The 12,609-nt window shown below is 61.8% G+C and overlaps 1 protein-coding gene across 10 annotated transcripts in view; it reads right to left on the bottom strand.

The window, feature by feature from the left end:
* Window positions 1-6,150: 6,150 nt before the first annotated feature.
* BIN1 (bridging integrator 1) overlaps window positions 6,151-12,609 on the bottom strand; it is a 53,294-nt gene continuing 46,835 nt past the window's right edge. For 4 of the 10 annotated variants that reach the window (XM_012649924.1, XM_012649929.1, XM_012649922.1 and 1 more), the window contains 4 exons: window positions 9,175-9,264; window positions 8,833-8,943; window positions 8,456-8,557; window positions 6,151-6,749 (listed from right to left, as the gene is read on the bottom strand). In XM_012649924.1, the coding sequence (XP_012505378.1) occupies window positions 6,642-6,749; window positions 8,456-8,557; window positions 8,833-8,943; window positions 9,175-9,264 (411 nt within the window). In that variant the 3' untranslated portion in view covers window positions 6,151-6,641. Of the gene's footprint in view, window positions 6,750-8,455; window positions 8,558-8,832; window positions 8,944-9,174; window positions 9,265-10,139; window positions 10,248-11,166; window positions 11,191-11,634; window positions 11,743-12,609 lie in introns of all 10 variants that reach the window. The other 6 variants (XM_012649923.1, XM_012649925.1, XM_012649932.1 and 3 more) reach the window with 3 other exon arrangements.

Genomic DNA, 12,609 nt, shown 5'->3' with positions numbered 1-12,609 from the left:
GACATTGCACAGCATAAGGGAGGGCCCTAAAGGTTTGCCGGTACCCCCGCCCCATTGAATGTTTCACCCTCAGGGAAACACTGATCAAAACTCTCATGAAATAGTTATTTCCCCATAGAGAATTTTACTCTCCTGCACTTTTGTATTTCAGTTGCTGTAGTAAATTAACCACAGTTCTCGTCATCTACCAGTAGCTTTTCATTTATTCTCACATGTATCTGGAAGCTCTGCTGTGCGCTACAGGCCAATGCTATGTTTTCACTAGGATAAAATTGCATTTGCACAATAAGGGTCATATTTGGGATGTTCTACTTGGAAATAATTCTCATTTAATCGGGTATGATAAGCCACTTTATATACAGAATCAATGCCACAGAGCCCTCACAGGAGAACACGCTTGTCCTTGGAGTCCCAGCCTCACAGGTGGAAGGGAAGGCAGCTTCCTGGAGGCCAGGAGCACCACCCGACGTGGGAGACTTTGAGAAAAGAGGAAGTCATCCAAAGTTACAGGTATGCAGGTGAGATCTGGCGGCAATGGCTCCTTAAGCTCGGTTTCTTAACAGATTAAAGAGTCTTGTAAAAATCCCCGCCAGGATTCCATACACAAATGTCCAGACAGAAGCTAACTCCAGGGCCTTAGCAGCTGCTGATGCTGCACGGCTCTTTCAGACCCGAAAGCGAGCTCAAGGACTGTAAAGGCTGGAACATTCTTGCTGCGCCCATGTAAATAACCAGGCTGCACCTAATGAGACCTGCCATTTTGTGATGGAGACTAGCTTTTGGAGATTACAATGATCCTGGGAGAAGGAGAAGAGTACCGTTCAATCGTGAGAGGCTTTAAATGGACAAAAAAACACTGAGTGTCCTTTTCATGGAATTCTGGGTGTCATCTAGAGCACCCCAGGAACGGTCTGGTTCGCAGACAGGGGCTGAGCGTAGCGTGGTACAGCACGGCGTCCACTCACTGAGCATCTCTGGGCCTACAGCCTGGGCCGGGGCCATGGGCTGCACGGGAGCTGGCATCCGGGCGGCGGTCAGAGGAGTGGGCAGGGGGACACACAGACACACTCAGCACTGTAAGTGTCCCAACTGACGTGGGGACAGGTGGGGGAGGGCTGAGAGCGGCAGCCAGCCCTGGGGCTGGGCACGGGGTGCCTACAGGGAGCGAGAGTCAGCGGGGAGGGAAGGGCTCGTCCCTCGGCTGTGCTGACCGCAGCTTGCCGGAAAAAGGGTGGACCCACAGCTCGTCTGCATTGCAGGGACATGCCACTCCAGACAGGGTGGTGACAATGGGGCTAGAGAGACAGTCAGGGCAGAGCGTGCAGGGTCTGGTTAAGGATCTGGGCTGGTCTGGGAAGTGGAGGTTATTGGCGGGTTGAAACATGGGAGCGATGTGGTCAGAAAGGAGTTTCAGGAAAATCTCCTGGCAGCCATGGTGCACTCCGGGACAGACTAGAGGAAGATGCCACGGAGGCAGCAGGACCCACAACGGCATCAGTGCAGCAGGAAACAAACGACAGGGCTTGAACCAGGAGGAGGCGGGGTGGGAGGAAGAACCAGATGCAGAGCTCCCTAAGAGCCCAGTCAGAGGACTTGGGGACAGGGCTCGGCAATCAGGAACACCTGAAGTCACAGAAACTCCTACAAATGTGATGCGTTTGTTTCACACAAAAATAAGTCAGAAGATGGTAATCAGGTTGAACTGAACACTATGAAATGCCGTTCCCCCTCCCTTGGGCTCTGCCATCCTCAGCTCCAGGCTCTTCCTCCACCTGCATGTGGCCTCAGGGTCACATGATGGCTGCTGCACCTCCAGCCCTCATCTCAGGCAGGAGAAGGAGGCAAAGATGTTTTTCTTAGTAAAACTTTGACTTTTCATTTGGGAAGGACTCATCTCGTTGGCCAGGACTATGTCATGAGGCCACCCATGGCTGCAAGGAAAACTAGTGACTTCAGTGGAGAGCACTGGCACTCTGGACACACCAGAGCTGAGTTAGGCAGGAGGTGGGTGAGCATTGGTTGTGCACCCAGCGGCGCCTGCTCCGGGGGAGGGCCCTCGTTTGGCAAGGCCAGCCTAGAGGAACCTAGAGTTCAAAGTACCCATGGGCATGGGGGAAGATGGCAGTTAGATACTAGAAGATATATATTTGGGGCCATCAGTTCATAATGGCAGATTATCTTCCAGAAGCTTCCTAGCCCATTCTTGACTCTGCTCTATGGAAACTACGTGCCTTCTTGACCTACCTACCAAAGTAAGAACAGGGAGATGCGCCAGGCTCCCAGGAGGAAGAAGCCGTTGCCTTAGCTCTGGGTGGTGTCCGTGTGTCAGCCCTGGCCCATCAGTGCTTGTCATCTCCTTCCAGGAAGAGCCGTGCCTCCTTCCTGGTCACCCCCACAGTCCACAGGGGCAAGGGTGACGCCTGAGATGACTAACGGGGGACGGCAGGGCCCTTCCAGTGTCGGTCCCCCCGAGATCCCTTCCTCAAGCAGGACGCGCTGTTCATCTGTGCCCTTGCTTTGACCTCGGCTGTGTGGGAGGAGGGGAAATGCGCCTCCTGCCCTCCCCTCCTGCAGCTGCAGCCGGGACCCTCGCCTGTAGTCAGGCTGTCAGGAAGGCAGCTTCTGTGCTCGTTGTTAATTATCCTTTTCAATTATGCTGAGAAGGGCCCTTCCTCAGCGGTTCGCTCTTCTGCATAATCAGAGTCCGGAACGTCGCCGGCTCCAGCCTGTGTTCTCTGACAGGCCCACAGCGGCCCCGCCCATAGAGCCCTGGGCACAGGGCAGGCGGGGCAAGGCTGTCCTGACCCTGTCGCCATCGTCTGTGCCCTGAGGAGGGAGCTCCTCCCTAAGGAGGTGTTGAGCTGGGGAAACTGCCTTCCTCCCTCCTCTGAGGGTGCAGGTCGCAGGCGCCCAGCCTCTGGCCTCCTCCTCCACAAGCTCCCCTCCGCCCCAAACTCTGCCCTGAGCTCCAGGCTCCGAGCAAGCGCTTGGCCACCCCATCCCTCCCCAACTCAACAACCTCTGCCACTCGTGCCTGAGACCGGCCTCCCAGGAACTCCCGGTAACTCCAAAGGTGCCGCAGGTCCCCTCCCCCGTGTGCAGCCGGGTGGCAGCCCCGCTTTCCACCTCCAGAACCCTGGATGGACACCCACAGAGCCAGTGCCTGCTGTCTGTGCCGCCACTGTCCTGGTCTGCTTGCCCCAGGCTGTGAGCACAGCCGGGGCAGGAACCACATTTGAATCCTGCCTGTAAGCTCCGTGCCCGCGAGGGAAATGGTGGCTGAATGGATGCATGAGTGATGAGTGAGTGGACGAACATTCGGGAGAACGGATCTACACGGAGGCACAGCCCCAGCGGCACAAGTCTCCAAACGGCTGAGGACGGTCACAGGCTGTCTATGCCATCTCAGTGGCGGGCAGGTTCCGGGACAAGGAGGCAGGGGCTGTCTGATGAATACTCCTCCTGGGTCTGTCGGAAGGGGCAGACCTGCCTGGGTAGTGTGCTGTCACTCGCTGATCTTCTTGAGGCCAGCCCGACAGACTGGACGGAGAGCAAGGGCCACCTGAGTGTCACACTCACACTCACTCACACACTCAGTCTCTGTCCAGCCGGGTTCCCTGGTCTCTAGCCCTTTCCGGAAGCCACCGCGGAAAGGACATTCATGGGTCTGAGCTCTTAGAATCTGTCTCCCCTTCTCCTTGGAAGTCTCACCCCAGTTTTTGTTCCAGTGTCCACCCCTCCCTACCCAGCTGGCCCACCTCCAGCCCTGGCCATTCCTCTTGGGCCAATGAGCAGGTACCAGCCCAGGCCCCAGCAACGGGTTCAGGACTGGGGACCTGACCCAAGTCAGGCCAATGGCATGAAAGAGATTTTCTGGGGGCTTCTGGGAAGAAAGTGTGCAGGCATCAAACCTGGAACCACTGGGGACCCAGCCCCCGGTGAAGCTGACGCCCAGAGGATGGGGCACCAGGAGTAGCTCAGAGGACCTGCGGGCACCTGGACACCCACCCGCCGGGCACCGAGGACACTCACCGCGGGTTCAGAGCAGAAGGACTGGTGTTTGGAGGCCCCTCGCTATGTTCCTGCATGGAGCCCGGTGCTGGGGGTCGGCGAGGCCAGGGGTGTGGATACTTAAATTCCCAGAGGCAGGGCCAAGGGTGCCCAGGCAAGCTGAACCGAGAGAAGCAACACCAACCTGGCTCCCCAGTCCAACCGAGGATGAGGAGCAGGAAGCCAAGCCAGCAGGCTGGACGGGGTCGGAGCTGCTGTGCAAGGTCTTGGGAGCGGGCAGGAGAGGGGGCACTGGGACTCCCTGGGCCACCCTGAGACCTGAGATACTTGACAGTGGCGTCTGCAGAGTCTGTGCCCTTGGGCACGGGGCAGGGGAGGGCAGTCAGCACTGGCCAGCTGTGTGTGTTATGATTTGAGCTACCAAGTCCGGAGTCTTAAAATCCTGTTTCCTGCCAGCAAACTGGTTCGTAACATATAGAGATGTAAGTTAATAGATTTTCTAAAGATTTTGACAGAGTTTCAAGAGGCCCACACCTTTCAGGAAGCCCTGTGGATGCCTCCACCCCTGGCCTGTCCCTCCCCGGACACTCCTACCGCTACACAAGGGACTAGCCTTCCTAGGCCTGGCTTGTCCCGTCCCGGCTCCAACCCTCCCCCGTCTTGCCCACCACACTCTGGTTCCTCCAGGTTGAAGGGGAGTCTCAGAAGGAGGGCTCTTCCCAAGCCCTAGCCTGGCCCTCCTAGGGCGTGGGGTGTTCGAGAGCCACCAGCCTCTGGGTGGGCCCCAGAACCCGCATCCCCGGCCTGCCTTCGAGCCGGGAGCCCTGCCCAGGGACTGGGCCTCCGTGGCCTCGTCAGCCCAAATGGAGCCAGGCTTTGCCAAGCCCTCCAGGGCACTGCATGCCCGGCTGCCAGGTGTGAGACCCAGCCCACACCTTTCTACGCTCCCCATCTTCACCCACCTCTCGCCACTTCCTCCATGCACCCTGGCCCGGGCCTCTGCTCCCTGCCCCGCCCTTCGGCTCCCCAGCTCCTTCAAGCTGCTGCCTCCCAACGCCCCTCAGGCCGACTTGAACCTGGTGGGCTCCCAAACACACAGCCCAGCTCACACTCCAGGCAGCTGCCCCTCCGCAGTGCGGCGGGGACCCCGAACCCTGCCTACCCGCCCCCCACCTGTCTCCGCAGCCGCCTCCTGCTACAGAGCAGGGCTTTTCCTGCCAACGTATCCAGCTCAACGCCACGGCACCGTACGTCTTTGAGTCTCGTATCATAAAATCTAACGCAAACACTTTCTCTTGGGTACTGTGCTTTAAATGACAATGTTTTACATTTTCACGCTGAAATAAAAGTGAAGACTCCCCATGTTGAGGTGGCTGCACCCCCCTCAGAGCCCGGGGCGTGGCTCTGGCGGCCTTGGGCTGGGAACGAGCCTGTCAGAAGGGATGAAGGAGCGAGGGAAGGAGGCAGGAGAGGCAGAAGCCCCTGCTCGTGGAAGCTGTGGGTGGCAGAGCCGCCTAAAGGACAAGGCAGGGCCACAGCAACGTCAACCCCTGCCAGGTCCAGGGGTTTACCCAAAGTCAAGCTCGATCTCTCATGTTCTCCTTGCTTGCTTTGTTTTTACCATCAGCACAGACTTATGCAGAGACAGGTTCCTCCGCCTGGAGTCAGGCCGGTCTCCGGGCCCGTGACCACGATGCCTGCAGCTCCCGGAAAGCCGGAAAGCCGGAAAGCCGCCGCTCTGCAGCTGCGTGTCACGGCTGCTCAGACCCGCCCAAGCCGCCCACGTCCACCGGAGGAGCCATCCCTGTACCATCGCTCACCCGCAGGCCAGCGGACCTCCTGGAGCCTCCGTTTCTTCACCTGTGGAGTCTTGCTCCCCGACTGCTAGGTTCTCACGTTTTAAATGAGGTCAAACAGGACAGCATGCAGCAGCCTTCTTGGCACAGAGCTGGCTCCTCCAGCCCCGTCACCCAGCCCCCCTCAAAAGGAAGAAGTGGTGGCCCTGCAGCTGGCCCACCAGTACCCACCCGGGACAGAGGGCCTGCGAGGGTGGGCTGTCTCGGTAGGAAAGCCACAGATGACCACGGTTCCATCCACACTTACAGAAAAGAGGAGGGAGAAAAAGTAAACACACGCACATTTTCTGAGTGTTTTTGTCAGTTTTTTGTTTCGTCTTGTTTTGAACACTAAGATTTATTTTCAAACAGCACACAGACCGTCTGCGGGGCAGGGCCAGGCTGGGCTGGCGTCTGGGCCCCACCCACAGCAGCTGCCAGGAAAAGAGGACCCTTGCCCGGTGACACGGCCGAAGCTTCAGGCAAGCATGTGGCTAGGCAGCCCCAGCCCTGCCCTGCGGCCGGGCACACATGAGGCACGAGCAGGGCACCAGGAACTCAACTAGGGGACACAGCAGCTCCAGGAACACTGGCGAAGTCCACCGACTTGCGGGACAGGGCCCTTCGGAAAACCACCCGATCTCTGGGAGAACACCTCTTAGGTCTCTCCTCTCGATTTCCCTTTGTTTTGCAAAAGTTTAAAAACAAAAACGAAAAAAATAAAAATAAAAAGAACCACACATTTTTCGGGAAGAGGTGTTCTTCACATGCCCGGAGGCCACGCGGGCCCCGCGGTCACTGCACCCGCTCGGTGAAGTTCTCGGGGAAGACACCGCGGCACTTCTCCAGCTCCTTGTGCTGGTTCCAGTCGCTCTCCTTCACACCCATGAGCCAGCCTTCATCCTGCAGGGACAGCTGGGTCGCAGAGCCCACAGGAGTGCATCTCCCCTGTCCTGCTGCTCTTTTCCCTCAGCCTGCCAAGCCCACCCTGAGAACACCTCCTCCAGGCAGCACTCCCTGATGCTTGCTCAGACCTGTGCCCACCACCGCCCCCACCGCCGCGGCCACCCCGCCCTCAGCAGGCGGACTGAACCTGGAGCTGTTCTGGCCACCCCTCCTCACTCTGGAAAGGCAGCCTGACTGCTGCCCTGGTCTGGGCGTGTCTACAGAACCCCTCGCCCCAGGCAAGGGGCTTCCCACCTGCTGGCGCCTGCAGAGGACATAACTGTCCTTCCAGGCTTCCAAACGCCTGCAAATAATACCAGAATGTTCTGGGAGCAAGGACCAGTTAAAAGCGTCTAGAGAGACCCACGGCCGCCCCACCAATCCCTTCAGCTCCGACTGGCCCTTTGCTTCAACACTGACCCCTCACCCCTCGCAGGGCTCCTCCCCACACCCTGGCCCCTGGAACTGCAGTGGCCATACATCCCTGCTGTGGCTGCACCCCTGCCCACGGCTGGGCCACTGCCGCCCCTGCCGCCGGGCTCTGCCTGGCGCCTGCCTGGGTCTTTGCTACTTCCCTGTGTCATTACAGGCCTTGTCACAGACCCTATTTATGTCCTATCTGAGTCTGTCCTATCCCGCTCAGCCACTCCTGGACCACTCCCACTGTGGGATTCCGCCAGGATTGTGCTTCCTGAAACCCCTCCCACGGGGCTGGCCCACGGGGAGGTCAGTACAGTGGGGGTTGGGAGAACAGAGACTCAGCACCAAGCCCCGGAGACCCTCGTCACGCAGGCTCCTGCCCTGGGCCTCAGTGAGCACCAGCTGCCCTCACGACCCAGCCCAGGACCCCCAGCCAGGCCGGCTTCCTCCCAGACCCAGCCGGACCTGCCACCCCACACCCCTGACAATCCATTCACAGACATGTTGATGACTAAATGGGTTTTCCGGAAGCAGGAAGACCCCAGCGAGGCCCCTGTGCACAGCCCGAGGACACTCGGTGGCTGAGCTGTGGCTGAAGCCTGGATGCCCACATGGGCACCACTGAGACCCCACAAGCACATGTGCTTTCTGCACGATCAGGGAGGCTCCTGTCGAGGGCCCACGGCCACCAGAGCAGGGCAGCTGACCCGCACCCAGAAGGGGCCCATTTAGGCCCAGCCTGAGGGGAGCCCTCACTTCAAGGAGATTAACGTGGAGAAACCACAGAGGAGGAAGAGGGTCTGAAAGGCATGTGGGGTGACACTCGGCTGGGGACCCGGCTGGGAAGCCTGCGGTCCTGTGTGGCCCGGGGCAGGGCCCGCCTGGGGGGCACGCAGGACCGACAAGAGCCAGCGCTCAGGCCACTGCTCGGTCCAGCTGCAGAGTAGGCACCTTGCAGGCGGTGACCTGTCCTGGGAGGAGGGCAGCCCCCAGGGACAGGGGCAGGGAGATGGAAGAGAGACTGGGATGCAGATGCTGAGAGGCGGTGCCTGAGGAAAGGAGGAAGCGGGAAGGAGACAGCAGAGGCTAAACAGGCAGAGAGAGGGGGGCGGGCCAGGGAGACAGGGGGCGGGGAGGAGCTCAGAGACAGGCCGCTGCGGGGGGCGCTGCCGGTCCTCCGGGCCTGTGCTTGGCCTGTGCTGCCCCCTGCCGGCCAGCGTCGCCAGAGCGGCCCCCAGCACTACCTGCTCTTCGGGGTTCTGGAAGGGGATCACCAGCACCACGTCGCCAGCCTTGAGCTGCAGCTCGTCTGTGTCAGTGGCCGTGTAGTCATGCTGGGCCTGCACCTGCAGGGGTTGGGGAGAGTGTGTCAGGCCTCTGGCCCCAACCTCCGGCCTGCACAGCACGAGGCCTTGTGGTGTGCACAGTGTGGCCACGTAGAGACCCTCAGCGCCTGAGAGCAGCGGGACTGGCCTCAGAAGCCATCCTGCCTCCCGGGAGTCGCCTACCAGGAATAGTGTGACTGCGGGAAAACCAGAGCCTCCCAGGGCTCAGCGTCCCATCCCACCCCCAGGGCACCAGGGATGCAGTCAGAGGTAGAGGGGTTGCTAGCCTGGCTCACCTTGAACATGAACCCCGGGGGCAGGTCCAAGCGCCCAGCCCCGCTGCCACCCTCCACGGTGCCGTTCACAGTTGCTGGGAAGGTCTCCACCACGACAGCAGGAAGAGAGCTCTGGGGGCAGGAAGCACAGGTCAGCTGGGCAGGGAGGTGGTGCAGGGAAGGCCAGGGCTACTGCGGAGGGGACGGGAGGGGAGGCATCTGCGCGTGGTGCCAGACCAGCCTGCAGCAAGTTCCTCGACAGGAGCCCGGCCTGGACCGGCACAGGTGAGGAGCATGGGGAGCTGCAGGCACGCGGACGGGCAGTGGGGGGAAGAGATGGGGCTTTGGTCCCTGCTGTCTTACGGAAGCTGCTTCACTTGCCGCTGTCTCCCCCGGCTCCTGGGCTCCTGCCGCAAGTTGGGTCCCACCCGCCACCTCCGAGGCCTCTGCTGGCTGCAACATAAATGCCGGCTTGGGGTCAGACACGGGACAGGACGATGAGACCAGGCAGGACACAGGAAACCAGCCACAGGAGGGCAGTGCCCAGGTGGAAGGGCAGAGGCACTGGCCAGTGCCTTGCACAATCAGGGACCCCCTGCAGCAGGACAGGACAGGCCCTGGGCGTGGGAAGCAGCTGAAGAGAAGGTGTGGGCGGGCCCAGGAACGCTGCGGGATATGCCACTGAGAAGCCTACGGCAGGCCCTGGGTGCCCTCCGATCCAGCCTCGCAGGGCCCACCTGCTCGCCCTGCCTGGTGGCCCCTCGAAAATGGCCCATGCCCAGTGACAGCTGCACCTGCCTGTCCCAGCCGGAACACAACTAAGGGCAGGGCAGAGCAGCCCATACCCAGCCCCAGAGGCTGCCTCCCCCTGAGGGGACACAGCACGGTCCGGGCACCGCAGCATGGCTGGGCTGACCTGGTCAACAGACTCCGCCCCTTCCCAGGGCTGCAACCAAGTTACTCCACCTGCCTAGCCTCCGTTTCCTCATCTGTAGGAGGAGGTGTCTGACTCACAAGGTCACGGTGAAGATTAAATGAGGAAGTTCTGGCAAGTGCTCGGCACAAGCCCATAGGTGCTCCAAGTGCTCCTCCCTCCAGGTCTGGGAGGCTGAGGGGGGGAGGCGGCGGGCAGAAGGGCTAATGTGCCCCAGCCAGGCCCACTCCCACCCATGGCAGCCCTGGTGACAAGCCGGTCTGTCCGGGGGCTCCTGGCTCAGAGCCCTGTCCTCACCCTCAGGCCCACGTTGGCCTGGTCCGTCCTGCACCCCCTCCTCCGGATTCTTCCTCCATGCTGCCCCCCAGAGGCTGGGGACAAGCCAGACACTTACTTGGGCAGTCCCCGGCTCGGCCGTCTGGCTGGGCCAGGCCACAGCAAAGGTGCCCTCGGCAGCGCTGGGCTCCCCGGAAGGCAGGCTGCCAGCTGGACCCTCTGTGGGCTAGTGAAAGGCCGCAGGGAGAGAGTAGGGGGAGCGGGGAGGCCGGGGTGGAAAAGGTGATGGGCAGGACGTGAGACAAGAGAAGATGGTCACCAGTGGCCCGTGCTGGCAGAGGGCAGGGATGTGGTGCCTGCAGTGGGCGGTGGCCTGGCCGGGACCAGCGGGCGCCCACCTCCCACTGTCTCATCCCTACGTCCGCCAGGGGGACAGGCCACTGTGATTGTGCTGCAGAAGCCCAGCATCCGCTGAGAACTACTTGTCAAACGGCCCCGCCAGCTCCGAAGTAAATACTGTCCTGGGGCTTCCTGGACTCCTGGGGGCCCAGGGGCCTGCGCCTGCGCCTCCCAGCACCCCTGCTTGTCAGCGGGTCTCAGGGCCTGAGCCCAGGAAGCCTGGGAGATTCTGCTCCACTGTCACCAGTTGTTGGATAAGTCCTGAGCCCTCCCGGAGCCTCCATGTCCTGAGCCATCAGGTGAGGGCGACACCTGCCCGCAGGCCCTGCTCTCAGAAGGCACCCCTACCCTGCCCTCCCTGCCTCCTCAAACCACCTCTCCGCCGCCTCCTGCTCCCCTCCAAACAGCTCCACCCTCAGGCCCTCCGGCTCACAGGCCTCACCCCACCAAGGGGACACGCCCATCCTGGGTGACCAGCCAGCCACTGTCTAGAGCAAACCAGAGGGCAACTCAGAGGGCCTTTGTTCAAGCGACACCGAGGAGCCCCTTTGCCACGGGCCTGACACAGAGAGAGAAGCAGCAGGACAGCTGGAGACAGGGCAGCCCTGCCAGCCGCCTGTGCAGTGAGCACCGCGTGTGCGTGTGCGGGCACCAGTGAGCGGGTAGGTAGAGGAGGCGGCGCGTGAACCCGGGCATGTGCAGGAGCGCCGCCCCCCTGAGGAGCGGGGCGCAAACACTCGGCTTACCTCCCAGAGGTCCCACGGAATTGGCTGAGCGCAGCAGTGAGGGGAGAAGGACAGAGTTAGCACAGGGTTAAGGCGGAGGCGGCAAGCAGTCCCCGGGGACACCCCCACCCGCCCCGGCGCTCCAGCCCAGCAGGCACAGGCTGGCCCAGAGCTGCTGGGCCCTGACGTCTACCACGGGCGAGCCACGGATACCTCCCAGGGGGCTGAGAGCCCGGGCCAGGGAGTGCCCAGTCAAGGGGTGGCTGCCACAAGGGGCAGAATGCTGAGATGAACCGGCAGTTGCTGGGCAGGACTCAGCCGACCCCTCCCGAGGGCCCTCCTGGCTGACCCACGTCTGCTCTCTGCCCCACAGCCAGAGGAGGTGACGCGGGCCGGGCTGCCGGGGAGGGCCGTGACCTGGGCCTAGGTGGGCCCACACAGCTGGTGTGTGAGGCTGGCGGACACGTGGGCAGTGGTGGCACAACCAACCTGACCAGAGGGCGTGGGTGCCTTCGCGGGGCTCGCCGCGGGCGGGAGGGGATCAAAGTCCAGGTCCAGCAGACTGGCCTGCTCCGAAAAAGGCCCCGGGGCTTCAAACTTGGCAGCAGCAGAGGAGGAAGCAGTTAGTGTTAGGCTGGGGGCCCTGGCCTCAGGCGCACACAGCAGGCTCGTGCGCGCAGAGGGACACGGACACACGTCCAGGCACCGGCCCGGCCGCCTCATACGCACGCCGGGTGCACTGCCCACAGCCACATGCCCTCGCACAGGCCCCCACCCAGGAAGGACAACACCTGGTGCACGCCTCAGACGTCCAGCAAGAGGCCCGCTCGGGGACAGCCGCCCGCAGGGCCGACACAAGCCCGGGCATTCTCCCATCTCTGCCCACAGGCTGCAGTCGCCTCCTGTGCCTGCCCCTCCTCCCCGCTCCCTACCCCATGAGCTCCACTGACCTCACCCCGGCCCCAAGAGCAGTGTCAGGCCACAGGCACTGCCAGACACAGCCACCCTCAGCCCCCCAACCAGGAAGGGCCCAAAGTCAGAGGCTTCACACTGGCCTTCCCCAGCCCAGACAGACAGGTCCCCTCTAGCGATGCCCCTACCAGCCAGCCCCTGGGATCCAGGACAGGGCTAAGCCAGCCCACATAGCCCAGGAGGCCAATCTTCAAACTGGGGGTCCCCAACATTAGGGGGCTTCAGAACCCCCTGGGGCACCTGCATTAAAACTGCAAACCCTGCCCCCATCCAGCAGCCACCCCCAAAAATTCCTGCTCAGTGAGCCGGGGTGCAGCCGGAATGTGCACGTAACAGGCAGAGCCCAGGAGGTGGGACACGGCCCCGACCACTCTGTGAGAAGCCCGTGGTGACCGGCTGTCATGGGAGGAAAGGGGCCTTCTCAGACCACCCCCGACAAGGGAGAGCCCTGCCAGGTGGGAGTACTGACTCCCCTGAGGCCGGGGAGGGCGG

The sequence above is a fragment of the Propithecus coquereli genome, unplaced genomic scaffold (assembly GCF_000956105.1).
Source record: "Propithecus coquereli isolate 6110/MARCELLA unplaced genomic scaffold, Pcoq_1.0 Scaffold307, whole genome shotgun sequence".
NCBI classification, from domain to species: domain Eukaryota; kingdom Metazoa; phylum Chordata; class Mammalia; order Primates; family Indriidae; genus Propithecus; species Propithecus coquereli.
Note: the sequence above shows the minus strand (reverse complement) of the source record. Positions and strands in the feature narration are given on the sequence as shown.